Source organism: Pipistrellus kuhlii, unplaced genomic scaffold (assembly GCF_014108245.1).
Source record: "Pipistrellus kuhlii isolate mPipKuh1 unplaced genomic scaffold, mPipKuh1.p scaffold_m20_p_6, whole genome shotgun sequence".
Taxonomy (NCBI): domain Eukaryota; kingdom Metazoa; phylum Chordata; class Mammalia; order Chiroptera; family Vespertilionidae; genus Pipistrellus; species Pipistrellus kuhlii.
The window spans coordinates 50,594,632-50,610,566 of NW_023425562.1; the positions used below are offsets into that span (position 1 = coordinate 50,594,632).

General features: G+C 38.0%; 1 protein-coding gene and 1 pseudogene across 4 annotated transcripts in view; both read right to left on the bottom strand.

Annotated features, from left to right (window-relative positions):
* RPN2 (ribophorin II) overlaps positions 1-15,935 on the bottom strand; it is a 50,650-nt gene that overhangs the window by 19,669 nt on the left and 15,046 nt on the right. For all 4 annotated transcript variants that reach the window (XM_036418071.1, XM_036418070.2, XM_036418068.1 and 1 more), the window contains exons 5-9: positions 11,949-12,024; positions 10,853-10,987; positions 8,604-8,780; positions 6,737-6,855; positions 4,316-4,421 (exon numbers count right to left, since the gene is read on the bottom strand). In XM_036418071.1, coding sequence (XP_036273964.1) covers positions 4,316-4,421; positions 6,737-6,855; positions 8,604-8,780; positions 10,853-10,987; positions 11,949-12,024 — 613 coding nt within the window. The remainder of the gene's footprint in view (positions 1-4,315; positions 4,422-6,736; positions 6,856-8,603; positions 8,781-10,852; positions 10,988-11,948; positions 12,025-15,935) is intronic.
* LOC118708595 lies at positions 3,285-3,457 on the bottom strand (annotated as a pseudogene).

Genomic DNA, 15,935 nt, shown 5'->3' on the forward strand with positions numbered 1-15,935 from the left:
AACATTTAAAGCACAAGCCGTGAAAGAAAAATAAAGAAATTGGACTTCATCCAAATTAAAGTTCTTCATGCTTCAAAGGAAACAAGGGAAAAGAGGGCCTACAGGCTGTGAGACAGTATTTGCAAATCATATATCTCATAAGAGACTTGTACCAGAATATAAAAAGAAGTGCTGCAGCATGTAATAGTTCATGTGCACCATGAGATGAAAAATGTTGAAAATCAATGCTAGATAAACAAGACATGCATAAGGAAATATGTACTAAGATGTTCACAGAAGCATTGTTTGTAATAGTGAAAATTTAAATCTCCAACAATAAGAAAATAAATTAATAAAATCTGATTTATTCACAAAATGATTACTTTTATAATTATCCATATTTATGCATATACCTCTACATGTATAAATATGGCTGTCATAAAATTAATATTGAGTGAAAACAAGCAAATTGCAAATGGAACATATGTGTAATGCAATATATACATTTGGAGAAGATGCAAATCAATACATTATATTGTTTAAAAATACATACTTTAGCCCTGGCTGATTTGGCTCAATGGATAGAGCATCTGCTTGCAGAGTGAAAGGCCCTGGGTAAGATTCCAGTCAAGGGTACATGCCTGGGTTGCAAGCTCGATCCTCAGTAGGGGCATGCAGGAGGCAGCTGGTCAATGATTATCTCTCATCACTGATGTTTCTATCTCTCTCCCCTTCACCCTTCCTCTCTGAAATAAATAAAAATATATTTTAAAATAAAATAAATAAATAAAAATACATACTCTACATGTAACAGAAATGAAAAAACTGGGATTGTAACAATAAACCCCAAATCTGGGAAAAAAGAGAAGAAAAAGTGTTTGAGAAATTCAGAGAGCTTGAATTTAATCCCTAGGGGTTTTATTTCTTCCACCAAAATGGAGCAAAAACAGCAAAATGTTAGGGTTTGAAAAAGATGCTTAGCTGGAAGTACATGAGGATTAATTGTATTATTCCCTGCTCCTTTCTGTGTATTTAAAATAGTGCATACTGCTGAAACCAGTTTGGCTCAGTGGTAGAGCGTCGGTCTGCGGACTGAAAGGTCCCAGGTTCGATTCCGGTCAAGGGCATGTACCTTGGTTGCGGGCACATCCCTGGTAGGGGATGTGCAAGAGGCAGCTGGTTGATGTTTCTCTCTCATCGACGTTTCTAGCTCTCTATCCCTCTCTCCTCCTCTCTGTAAAAAAATCAATAAAATATATATTTTTAAAAATAATAAAATAAAATAAAATAATGCATACTGAAAAATAAAATTAAGTTCTATGGAAGCACGATGAAGGGGGGCAACATTCGCACCAAACCAGAATGAGTAGTTTAGCATGTGAGCAAGGACAGGGAAGAGTACAAGAAAGGGAGGAAACAGGAGAATTCCAAAGGCATGAGCTATTTGGGGGTCAGAATGCATGCAAAAGCAGCTAGAGCTGAGACGATGGAGATGCACCCACACTGAAGTATGTGCATGTGCCTGTTGAAGACCTTCTAAGTCATACTGAAGAGTCTAGACCTCACTCAGACAACAGAAACCAATGAAATGTTTAAGCAGAAGAATAATGTGATTTTGCCATTCCAGTGGCACTTATGAAAAATGAAATGAAAGGACAGAAATCAATGGCAATGTAACTAGTTAGAAACTATCTCATCGGTCTATATATAGAGTATAGGGCTCTACCTGACTGGGAACACTGCAACTTAAGTCATGCAAAGGCCACTCAAAGGTGGAATCAACAGACTTGGTGACTGACCAGAAGTCAAAGTGAAAAGAAAGGAAGAGGTTAAGAATAATTGTGATGTACAGGTATGGCACTTAAACTGCATATGTTATTATTAAGATTGTAAATGTAGAAGAGGTTACAATAAGAAAGAAAGAAAAATTGCCTTTTAATGTGTTCAGTTGCAAATAAGGCCCCTTAAGGAAGGATGAGAAAATAGAAAGAATCTAGATTTTAAATGTTAAAGGTACACACTACAATAGTTCCTATCCAAATTTTGTGTTAGTGAATGGACGAAGATCGAATGCCTCATGCCCGAAAAGGTCAGGCATGAAGTTGAGAAAAGGCAGAGACTAGAGTTCCATAAAAATATCTTCCTTTCTGCCAAACTTTAAATATAAGTGTGTAATCTACCTATGTTAAGTAATGCCCCACTTTTGAAAGGTCAAACTTTCCAGCTGTCTTGTCCTCCATTTAAAAAAAGGTGAGTGTCACAGAAGCCAACCTGAGAAGCTCTCCAAAGACCAAATCTGGGATATGAGCAAAACAATAAATGATAGTAGAGCACCATAATCTACAGAGTAAAATAAATATTCATGAGTCCAAAGTGTTATAAATAAATGAATGAATAATTAAATTGGAGTGGGGTGAGGCATCTTTTTTTTTTTTAACCATAGAATTCCAATGAATAAATGTAGAAGAAATGAAAGGCAAAAAAATCACCTTTTGGCAAGAATACCTGGACAGGACACATGTTGGGGTTATGGGCTCAATCCCCAGTAGAGAGTGTGCAGGAGGCAGTGATCTTGATGACTCTCTCATCATTGATATTTCTCTCTCTTCCTCTCCCTCTTCCTTCCTCTATCATAAATCAATAATTTTTTTTTTTTTTAAAAAGAACCAGAGCTTTTAAGAAATACATTTAAAGAAGAAAAAAGTGAGTAGAAAATGATATTTGATAGGGAAGAAAAGAGTTGTCACAAACAGAATATATTTAACTATTCAGGAAAGGTACAGTACTACTCCAAGTTCCTCTGACCCAACAGAGTGCATGGCAATGTAGTTGAGTAGAAGCAGCAAAGAATAGGAGCAGAAACACTGAGGAATTACACTTAAAAGGAGAAGGCAATATCATAAGGACAGTTGCTGGAGCTGCACAGGGCTCAGCCTCTAGACTAGCTCTCTATCTACCAGGTCACACTAACTAACCTGGTACTGTAAAGGAGATCCACCCAAGTATAAGTTGGATGTCCTTGGACAAGTTACTCTACCCCTTTGAACCTCATCTTTGAAATGAAGATGACTCCATCCATCTCTAGTGGTTGTTCTAAAAATAACATAATATACAAAGAAGTACACAGAACTGTACTTCTCATGTCACATGCATTCAATAAAGGATTCATACACATGATCCTAATTCAGAGTAAGAAAAGGCTAACCCATATACCATAGTTTAAGAAAGTAGGAAAATGCATAATTGATTGTAAATGTCTATCCAAAAAGGTTAAAATGAAAGCCACAGTGCCTAAAGGGGTAAACTTAAATTAGCTAAGAAAGCCATTAATGTGAAATACCTCATACCCACAAAGCATCAGATAAATGAAGCATAGCTTTCCATCCCTAAAACCACTTGGATCTTCAAATAGAGTCAAATAAACATCTGAAGCATATTTGTACTACACTTGATCTTAGCCAAAAGGCCGAGAAGCGATTGAAGCATATTTGTAATAATAAAAGTATAATATGCTAATTAGACCAGTCGACTTTCTGGATGAAGCCAGGTCTGCAAGGGCCAAGGCAAGCCACCGCAGCTGCCAGGGCAGAGCTCCTTGCACGAATTTCATGCTTTGGGCCTCTTGTTTCAATATAAAAGATTACCAATTTTGCCCAAGCCAGTTTGTTCAGTGGTTAGAACATTGCACTGTGGACTGAAGGGCCTCAGGTTCAATTCTAGTCAAGGGCATGTACTTCGGTTGCAGGCACAAGCAGGAAGCAACCAATCTATGTGTCTCTCTCACATCGATGTTTCTCTCTCTGTGTCTCTTCCCCTCCCTTCCACTCTCTCTAAAAAATCAATGGAAAAAAGATCCTCGAGTGAAGATTAACAACAAAAAAAGATCACCAATTTTCTGTTGTACTTCACCCAGAGAGCTCACTACAGTGCTATCTATCACTTGATAATTTTCATTGCCCAATTAGCATCAAGTACTGTTCTAATTCTATCAAGGCCCACCACATAAAACATTTTAAGAATACTTAAGCCTCAGTGGAGTTATGGGTGATTTTTCTTTTTCTTACTTCCCAATTTTGTGTACATTTTTAGTAAGTTAAATGGAAAATGAATTAATTTATAAATAAAAGAAAACTTGCAAAAAAAGAAAAGAAAACTTGCTATAATCATGTTCTTGGCTAGTTCTAATAGTGTATTTCAAACCTATCCCTCTTTTAATATAGTCACATTAACATGACCTTAAAGTGAAGTTAACATAGACAATCAATGCCATGTGCCTACTCAGTCATTTCTTTGGATATATAAACATGGCAACTGGGATGACAAGAAAAGCACTTACCTCTAAACTATTTGCAATATAACGATTGTCACCTTCAACTTTGATAGAGAACTCATAATAACCACTGGACAACTTGGCATTCACAAAGTTTAGTTCAAAAATATTCCTGTTAAGAATGACAGCGGGGTTAGCAAGCACTCACATGGGAAAAGTCGTAAATACAACAAATGGGCTGCAAAGAGAGGCAGTCCTTGAGACTACACATTTTTTTGTTGTTGTTATTGTTAATCCTCACCTGAGGCTATTTTTTTCATTGATTTTTAGAAGAAGGAAGGAGGGAGGGAGGAAGGAAGAGAGAAGGAAAGAAACATCTATGTAAGAGAGACACATCAATTGGTTACATCTTCCACATGCCCTGACAGGACTGAGGATCAAACCTGTAACCCACGTAAGTGCCCTTGATGCATGGGACAACATTCTAACCCCTGACCAATAGAGTCAGGGCCCAGGACTACACCACTTCTTCCCTTTGGATTATAACGTGAGAAAAACTTTAAAAACAATTTAAAAATCAACTCTTTCAAAAAAATCCCACCTCTTTGGGGTACAGCCTTTCACAACGAAATGCCAAACTGGCGAATCTACAATATGATCCCCATAATGTTAAAAAAGAAAAAGAAAAGAGTGAATTGTTAACTCTTAACTACATAGCAAAATCCTCAGTCTTTTACCATTCCACTGATCATCCCTAAAAATGACTTTGCTTTTTTATTTCACATATAGCCTACATATCTTTATCACTAAGAATTGCATTTTCTAAAACTCAAAGTTCCTGTTCTCATTAACTTATTAATTTAACATTTAACAAAGTTTCACATAAAATTGACCTTTAATTTTTAAAAATTTACATAACAATACTATGTAGCCATTAAATATAAGGCTATAAAAGAATATTTAATCCTACGGGGGAAATGGCCATGACACATTGTTTCAGATAAAGCACAATCTTAATTCAATTTTAAAATCTATTTATATACATAGAAAAAAGCCTAAAGAAGATAGCAAAATGTTAATAGCAATTATCTCTAAGATATTTGAGATGTCCTAACCGGCAGACATCCCTCTTCCAATCCAGGACTGCTGGCTCCTCACTGCTCACCTGCATGCCTGATCACTCCTAATTGACACCCTGCCGGCCTGGTCGTCCACAACTACCCCATCCCCCGCCCGCCTCGCCAGTCTGGTTGCCACTCACTGCCTCTGCTGACCTGGTTGCCACCAACTGCCCCCCTGCCGGGTGACTTATATTTTCTTTTTTGTGCTTTTTCATATTTTTTCCTATAATAAACATGTATTATTCACACATCAGGAAAAAAAATATTAAATTTAAAACTGGCCAGTTATATAAGAAAAACTCAAAGTTCCTGATCTCATTAACTTACTAATTTAACTGATAATCCCTAAAAATAACTTTGCACAGATAGGGTTCCTAGGCATGGCAGGCGATCAGGACTGATAGGAGCCTTCTGGCTGTCAGCCAACTGTCGGGGCCTCCCCTGGCTGCCATTTGGGGCCTTCCTTTGTTCTTTGCTGCCCTCTGGTGTTCAGTGTACATCATAGAGAGCGATGGAACTTCTGGTCTCCCTGTCTAACTCCCAAGGGGACAATTTGCTTATTAAGCATACACACACTACAGGCCTGGTGTATGAAATTCATGCATAGAGTGAGGGTCCTCTCAGCCCAGCCTGCACCCTCTCCAATCCAGAAATGTCTCCTCGGGGAATGTCTGACTGCTAGTTTTGGTTTCGATCAGGGAATCGGTCCTAACCGGCAGACATCCCTCTTCCAATCCAGGACTGCCGGCTCCTCACTGCTCACCTGCATGCCTGATCACTCCTAATTGACACCCTGCCGGCCTGGTCGTCCACAACTACCCCATCCCCCCCCCCCCCCCCCCCCCCCCCCCCCCCCCCCCCCCGCCCGCCTCGCCAGTCTGGTTGCCACTCACTGCCTCTGCTGACCTGGTTGCCACCAACTGCCCCCCTGCCGGCCTGGTTGCCCCTCACTGCCTCCCTCTGCCAGCATGGTTGCCCCTCCCTGCCCCCTCAACCCCCACCGGCCTGGTCACCCCACGCTGCCTGCTGTTTGGTTGTTTGGTTTTCCCTTACTAATCCCCCTGCTGGCCTGATTGCCCCACGCAGCCTGCTGTTTAGTCATTTGGTTGCCCCTCACCAACCCCCTGCCAGCCTGGTCACCCCATGCAGCCTGCTGTTCAGTCGTTTGCATATTACCCTTTTATTAGTATAGATATAGATGACACAGGATTTTGATACTAGTAGGTCAAATTTACCTAACCAAAGTTCAGGTAAATTTGGTTTTATGATCTTTGTAATAGCAGCATTAATCTGGATTATTTTTGCTGCAAGCTACTTTCCAAAACAAGTTTATTGGTGCACTGATAAAAATATGCTCAGAACTTACCCTACAGGGGTGAAAGAGGTCTTCTGGAGGACAGTGGCTCTGGAAGCAACGGATTTAGCATGTTCTAGTTTAACAGTGGCCTGAGTCAGAGGCTGGGATAGAACATTGGTGACCTGTAACTGGAAACAAATTTAAAAATTATCTGTAGCAACCAAGGCGAAGGGAACAAAAAATTTTGTTCTGGGGTGCTTTACCTAAACAGAGTGAGCTCTGCAGAAGAAACACCTTATTTTAAAAAATCTTTACTGACCTTTGGTCTACTGTCTATCAGAGATCAAATACAGAAAAATACAACTATATTGGGAATGGGATAGATTATAGAATGTTAGAGATGGGAGAATCTTAAAGATGATCTTGCCCAATGATCTCATTTTTCAAATAAGCAAACTAGAGGCCAGAGAAAGAGAATGACTGACCCCAGAACACACAGTTATGTTACCTTCTTTCTGTTCCCTGTTCTATCCACTCTACCAGAATATATTTTTTAAAAAATATTAGCAAGAAAAATATTTCAGGAAAGTATTGGCAATGAGAAAATTAAAGAAATATAGATAAAAATAATTATCACTCGTTGAAAGTCAACTATTTGCCAGATACAAAACAAGGTCCTTTATCTTCCCATCAATCATCAGAAATATAGCTTAATCTCTATTTCAGAGATGAAGAAACTGAGGCTGCAAAAGGTTAAGGGACTGCCAAAGGCGGAATTGCCAGTTAAATAATATATAGGACAGAGATTTTCAACCTTTTTCATTTCATGGTACACTAAACTAATTACTAAAATCTGCAGCACACCAAAAAATATTCCCCCCCTCCCCAATCTGACAAAGGAATTAGTATAATTTTGAATCATTCATACTGGATGACTATTGTAGTATTGGTTGTTGTCACTTTTTTAAATTTGACAATCTAAAGGAAAAGAGGTCAGTGCTCCTAACTAGTCAGGTAGATCATGTTTTAAAAATTCTTCTGCACACCACATGAAAATTGCTGATCTAGGACTCAAACCCAAGCCCAGTTTGCAACTTTTTCTACTTTGCTCTCTTACCACTTCCTGTCTCCTGGTGAACTATGTTAATTAGGTTACTTCTCATTCTAAGTAGGTTGTAAGTAGGGGCAGGAGGGACAATTTTGAAGTACAGAGCACTTCCTCAGGAGAATTTTTGCAGGAGCCACCAAAGTAGAACTGATGGGACAGACAAAACTGTCCTATGTGGAACTCCCAAGGTTTAGATATAAACCTTCGTTTTTTATGAAGCTCTAACTTATCAGTGATTTCCAAACAATAGCAACAAAAGGTTCATTTGAGATAAAATCTCTAAGTAAATTCAATAAGGGTGCATTTGCTCTGTACAGCGAGTTAACACAATAGAGAAGTCTATGGTAACTGCTGAGTGAGAAGGAGGGCCATACAATGAAGAGACAGAAAGATACACTGTCAACACCAGGAAGGAAGATACCTGATATTTATTTTAACAACTATAAGTACCAAAAGTATTCAGGAATTTTAAAATAATGTATTTAGAAAGTTTTGGTGTAAAAAAATGTATTTTAGAAATAAGACTTCTCTATACTTCTCTGGAGTTAGGAACCCTGAAATGTAATTTTCTTGTACTTCATTTTTTCAGAGCCTTATTATTAAGAGTCCTCTAGAAAATAAAAAGGTCTTTTTTTTTTTTTTTATAGCTCTCAGGGGTTTTCTGACAAGCTCACCCAGTAGTCATGTCCCATTTCCAGGCTAAGGGAATGAGCCTTGCTCTACATTACTGGGTAAGTGCTCGTGGGTGACAATAGGCTGTGTAGCAGTCTTTAGATTTCTGAAAGCCTTACACTGGAAATGGCAATCAGGGCAGCATGGAGGTCATACCCGCAGGATCGCCTGCTCATGAGTGTCAGAAGGAGAGCCCTCGGATACAACCACAACAGGCACGTGGTAGCGATTCTGGGAGAGTGCAGCGGCAGCAGAGGCCACACTGAAGGCTTCTGAGAGTGAGTCAAAGTTCTTCTTGCTGAAGATCGTATTCATTAGCTGGATGACCTGATCCTGAAAGAAAAGGAAATGCAGCTCGAGATCTTCCTCTGGCAGGAAGGCAGGAGAACCAACTGTCCCTCCCCACTGGCTCAAGCCATTCCTTCTCTGTTGCTAGGTGTTCACATGGAAGGTCTTTTACCCATTAATCCAAACTGGTAGATGGGGGGAAATTTAATTTAATTTAATTCTTCACTTAAGTTTAAAACTTAGATTTGGCTGTTTATTTTATACATTTTCCAGTAGAAACTGAAATTCATGCATTTATCCGTCAACCATTTATTAAATGCTTACTAGACATATGCAAGGTACCTACAGATAACTACTGAGATATGAAAGTATATTACAAAATACACAAAAAAGTAACCATTTGTACAATGTCTATACGTGCCAGACACTGTTACAGGTGCTTTATGTGCATTAATTCAAATCTTGACAAAAACCTGAAAAAAAACTAATATTATCAATGTTTTTCAAATAAGGAAACTGAGTCTAAAGGAGGTTAAGTAACTCCTACAAGTTATAAAGAAAAAAAAAAAAAGACCAAAATTCACATGTTGGTCTGCTTGTCCCCAAAGTCCTTCCACAATAAAATTCATTCTTTCCTGATTCCTCTCACCCTCCCAGCTAAGCTACCTCCCCTTACAGCCCACCTCTAAGCGGAACATGGCAGCCTAACAGACAAAATATACATTAGAAAGAAACTAAAATAATTCTCTATTAAGAATGAATGGGCTGCTTAGAGGAGAAAACTGAAAGCAATTTAAAAAAAAAGTAGAACCTAAAATGCAATTTTAAAATTCTGGAGGTTGTTTACTTAGGAGGAAGAATTTTCCATTTCAATCAGTTTTGTTTTTTAAAATCTACCATCTAACAAAAGAGCTCTCTTGTTCCCAACAGTGTTATTCATAGTTGACATGAAATAATTTTCTTTAATTGACCAATTACATTTTTCCATCACTAGGCTGTTGACATGTTAAAATGGGTGACTGTTCACCAGAACGATTATGTAAAAAGCAGTGACAGCAAAATTACTCCATCCAAATACCTCATTACTAAAAGCTTGGGAATAAAGCAAGAAGAAGTTTAAGTTATATACAAAGAATATCACCAACTTATCTAACATATAGTGCATTAAAAAGTCCTAAATGATTTGTATTCTAAAACCCACATTTCAGCACTTTAACTCAAAAACAAAAATTAAAAGACATTATGCTATCTCTAGACCTCCTACACTTAGGATGAAGGAAAAGACAGCATAAGAATGCTAATACATGAATAAATAATTAGATCATGTCCTCTGTAGAAAATATGAAATTAATTCAAACTACCCAGGCAAATAATCATTTATTGTTTATTTGAAAAGACTCAGCACAGAACTCCTAGTGCATAAAATAAAGTTCTAACTTGAAACCCCAATCTCTCCTCCTAAAATTAAAACAGTAGCAGCTTATATTTAAACCCTTTAGATTAAGGGTGGTAATCTCCCCATAAATAAGGGGTACAAAGAGGGCCCTACTCCAAAAGACTTCCCACACACATCCCAACTAAAGGTTCTTTCAGGTTAACAAGCTCCTCTTAAAAATAAAAAAAAGATTTAACTCTTGGTGGATGTCTGGTAGACACACAAGCCTCTCGAACTACATCAACAAAGATTAGCTAAGACTTAGCCATTGCTAAATGAGGGGGGAGGGAGAACAGGCAATTCTGAAGTACAAGGCACTTCTCAAGAGAGAGAGCATCTGCATGGGCCACCAACATGGACAGCATTCATGAGACAAGTGGGAGTTACCAGGAAGAAAGGGGAGGTGAAACAAGAGTAATACACTTGGCCTTCTTGTCACTACCTCATACATTCATACATTTGAAGCAAGTGTAACAAACTGTTTACATGTCTATCCCACTGACAACCAGTTTCTTGAGGACAGACATTACACCTTTCTATTTCTCATCCTCAATGCCTAACCCAAGACACTGAGTGACTACATCTATGGTTATAAATAGCTTTCTCTGAAAAAAGCTATCTGGAGCAGATAAAGTCAACAACCCCTTTGAGATTCACTCCTGAGAATTGTTAAGACAGGCACCTCCTTAATGGATGGCTCAGTTCCCACATGGTCCATGAGCTTGTAGGTGGCAGCCACAAATAATGCTGTTGTTTCCAGTCCTTCTTCAAACTGAAGATATACACCTCCCAGTTCATCCAGGCGAGCAACAAGGTCCTGTCACAACAACATGTTGGAAATCAAATGATAACAGACATGAGAGTGCAAACAGTTTTGAGAAATCTCACTCTAAATCTGGAGACCACCTCAGTAACTTAGTATTTTTCCAAAAAAGAAAAAAAGAAAAAGAAAAAGTGTTTAGGTGGAGAGTAAAGTATTTTGTAAGGCATTTGAAGAGAACAGTATCTTCTGCAGCTCTATGAGTATACCTTCCCTAACCCATTGTCTCCCAGGAGTCATGATTCCGAAGGCACCATCTGCTCTAGGCAGAAGGCCAGTAGGTGCACCCAGGAAGCATCGTGTCACAGACAGATTCCATGATCATTCATTTGGATACAGCCTACAGGGTTGAACATTTCTCTTTCCTATTCAATGCTCTAAGGATGAAGAGAGACATACTGCTTTCCTGGGCCACATGATGAGGCAGCTAATGTGCCTCTGGAGCACCTAGTGAAGACACTGTCAGGCTGCCTGTCATCACTGACTCTGCAGCCCAGGAGCAGCAGGAGATTCTGGGCACTGGAAAGCACAGAGTAATAATAAGAGCCACAATGACCTCTTGCTGAGCATCTATTATGTACTAGGTACTTGAGCACCTCACTTGTTCCTACAACCACCATAAAAGGAAACGGAGACTCAGACATTAAATAATTTGCCACATAGTAAGTGGCAGGAAAAAATTTAATTTCAGGGTTTTTGGCTCTAAAAAATCTTGGACTATGAAACTATACCTACAAAAGACTGAAAAAGTAATTTTTTGCCTAACGGATGTGGTAACTATACTGGCCCAACAAATACTCCCTAGGACAATGCTGTGATACAAAGAACATAAGTGTGCCAGGAATATGAAAAGAGGTAACTGGCTATGATATATAAATCATGCATGTCTGTTTGCCAAGGCTCTTCTAGAGTTTCAAAGACAGAAGCTGAGAAATTCCTTAGCAAAATAAATTCACACCTCAATCTCCTCCACGATGCTCCTCAGGTCAGCCTGCTGGGACAGGTGAGATGCTGTCTGCAGAGCCTGGACTGTTCTGGAAGGTAAAAAGTAGAACCCAAATGAACGGCAAGTCTCCTTTCATCTACTCAGCCCTTCCTGCATTGAGACATCTTCATAAATATCCTACTCTTACTCTTTAGAAGGATAAGACAGTCTCAAACTTTAAGGAGCTTGTTTACAATCTTGTTGGGAAAGATGTGACAAAGACCAGTACATTATAAAAATCATTACATCTAGAAAGAAGACAATCTGTACAATAGGACCAAGAAGTACTGTGGGCACAGAAAAGAGAAGGAGCACAGGTTCACTTCCCTCTGAAAATCTATTTTGTTCCTAATGGCATCACATACAAAATAACAAGATAGATTCTTAGGGAGAACAGGATTCACTCAATTTGATCAAGATCAATTTGGCAGAAGTCGACTGCCTGTTAATTTTCTACTTTTCTTACTCTAAGACCAAAGAAATATTGTAGACTCTACATATGTAGCTTGCTGGGTAGAATTTGAACAACTTTTCTGAAACCAATATAAGACAACTGTTCAGTAAACATATGTTGAGTAGCTTACTTATACATCTTTTCATAAGTACATATAAATGTACTTCATTTTTTAATAAGACTTTTTTTTTTTTTTTTTTACTAAATTTGAAAGAGAGAAAGAAACATCAATTTGAGGACAAAACATCGATCAGCTGCCTCCTTGCACACCCGCTACAAGGGATTAGAACCAAGCTTACAACTCGGGCATGTGCCCTGACTAGAATAGAATCAGCAACATTTGATTGACAACGTCCAACCAACTGAGCTACAACAATCAGGACAAATATGCTTCATTCTAACATGGTATTTCACTGCTTAGATGCACTGTAATTATGTCCAATGATATACTTAATGTCCAATTGGTAAACATTAAGTGTTTTAGTAGGTCATACAATGCCATAATGATAACCCTTACTCATATAGGTTTTTTTAAATCACTGAAGTTCACATAGCCATTTGAAAGTGAACAATTCAGTGGCATTTAGTATATTTCACAATGTTATACAATCTCACTTCTATCTAGTTCCAAAATATTTCCATTAATCACAATTAAAACCTTGTGCCTATTAAGCATTTTCTCTCTCTCTCACTCTCACACACACACACACACACACACACACACACACACTCCACTCCCACAACCGCCAAGCTGCGTCTGTCTCTATAGATTTACCTGTTCTGGATATTTCATATTAGTGAGTCATATAATATATGATCTTTCATATCTGGCTTCTTTCACTTAGCATGTTTTTAAGGCTCATCCATGTTGTAGCATGTGTTAGTATTTCATTCTTTTTTTTTTCTAATGGCTAATTCATATATTTTAATGCACTTATGAGTATATTTCTAGAAGATAAAATTTTTAAATTAAATTGGGGTGACACTGGTTAATATAATCTTTTTAAGGTAGAATGTGGTAGGTAAGTGCACATCAGATTTTTTATTAGATTCTTCTTTTTTTACAGGTAACTTGGAAAATATAAACGGTGCTTTCTGAGTTGAATGGAAAAAAGCTGAGGACCCTTGGTGGTTAAGCAAATTGCTGCTCAACCTGGGACTGGCTTCCTAATTCCCAAGAGAGGACTGGGCCTTTGTTAAAGCACCATTTATTAAGTTAATGTGTTGGGGCATGTACAGTGAGAATTTGTCTGTTTTCATCAAGATCACAATTAAGATTCCCTCCATGGAAAACTAATTATATTAAGATGACAAGTTGGAAAACAGAGGAGTCACAATTCATGGAGAGGGAAGCTCCAGATTATTCAACAACTCCTATGGGACGACTGTTGCTATAAAGCATTTGAAAAAATAAAACCTGATTTTCAAATAAGATAAAATCCCACATCTGCCCATGATAAATGCTGAGCCCAGATAAGGCTGCCAAGATACCCTAAAAAGAATTTTTCAATTAAAATATAATTTTTCTCTTCTTTGGAATAAGTATCATACTGGTAACAACCTCAGAAGTTTCTAGAACGAAATTAATCCAGTTAGCATTTGACAAGTTTTGTCACTGTGTTTAATTACTTATTCCCCAGGAAGCAATTTCTTTCCTTCTGGAGTTCTATATTCAAACACTAAGAAAACAGATCCTGTCTCAGCAGATGAGTCAAAGAAATTGGGTTATGGGAGACCATAATGGCATCTTTTCAGATGGTTCATTGAAACCTACAAATTATTCCTCCCCCATTCTAGACAAGTTTATGATCATTCATTTCCTGGAATATGTCCACTTAAACATAGAGGCCCATTTAGAAGAGTCCTAGTTTATATCAGATTTCATTAAACAGGACAAATTAGTAGTAATATTATACAAGGAATCCTCCTAGTTGGATCTTCACAATAATCCTGTGAGATAGACATTATTTTCTCTGTTTTACATATAAAAACACTGAGGTTTGGAGGTGTTCAATAGCCTGCTCCTGGTCAGAGTTATTAAGGGTAAGAGCCTGGATTTGAACACAGTTCTGAGTACAAATGTGGGTTCTTCCTACCTATAAGTTTTCTATAAGAGAATCGAAACACAAAAGTATAGTTTCAGCCTTTATTAACTCTTTATTGGACACCTACCATATGCCAGGCTCTAGCAGCACTGCAAATAAAGAAACTTACAATTTAATACATAACTACAATACAACCAAGGAAGTAATATCTCACCAAGAGGGAAGTGCTCTTGAAGAAAAGGACTTGCACCTGTTGCATGCCCATGGAGAACCAGGTACTGCACTAGGTTCTTCACAGTATCTCATTAATCCTGACCTTTGTTCTATGATGTAAGAATTACTGGTCTCATTTTATATATGAATTTCTGATAGGTCAGTAACTTGCCCAAAATTACACAGCAAGGAAACAACAGAGCTAGTGTTCAAATTCAAGCATAACTGACTCCAAATGGATGTATTTTCTTTGTGCTTTTTCCTGTTCTGGGTTTTAGGAGGGAGATTTTCTTTTCTGCTCAGAGAGAAACAGAAAAATTTTCCTATAGAATGTGGCATCAAAGAGACACTGATATCATGGCAGGAGATGGTGGGGATTGAGAAGACATTTCACAAGGAATTATGATATCAAAATAATGTAATCTGAAACCAAAGGACCACAAGGACCAAGCACTGGGCAAAATGTGTACAAATTGTGTACTGTGCCCTGGCCAAGCCTCAGCTCTGGGAAAAGGATTAGAAAAGGACCGTTGGTGGTTAAGCAAACTGCTACTCAAACTGCTGCTCAGCCTCCTAAGTTACTGATTTAGAAACATTCTGGTTCTTAGCAAAATAATAATAATTTTAATAATAATAATAATAAACCACACACACAAATATACTTGGAAAACAAACTATTCTGCAATAGGGAATTTGTGTCACAACCTCTTGCTAAACAGGAGTTCCGGTGTCCTACTCTCTTTTAGGAGTTGCATTAAATGGGGAACACAGAGAAAACAAAAAATATATATACTGTTTTATTTTATTTTATTTATTTATTTATTTATTATTTTTATTTTTAATAAATCTTTATTGTTCAGATTATTACAAATGTGATCCTCTTCCCCCCCTCAATTGCTCCCCTTCACCAGGTTCCCACCCCACCCTCTGTCCTTTCCCCATCCCCCATTGTCCTCATCCATAGGTGCACAGTTTTTGTTCAGTCTCTTCCCGCACCCCCACTCCCCTTTTCCCTGAGAATCGTCAGTCCACTCCCCTTTCATACCTGATTCTATTATATTCACTAGTTAATATTGTTCATCAGATTTTTAAATTCCCTTGGTTTTTAGATTCACTTGATAGCTACGTATTTGTTGATCATATTTTTTATCTTTATCTTCTTCCTCTTCCTAAATAACCTCCTTCAGCAATTCATATAATTCTGGTTTGGTGGTGATGACCTCTTTTAGCTTTTTTTTTATTTGTGAA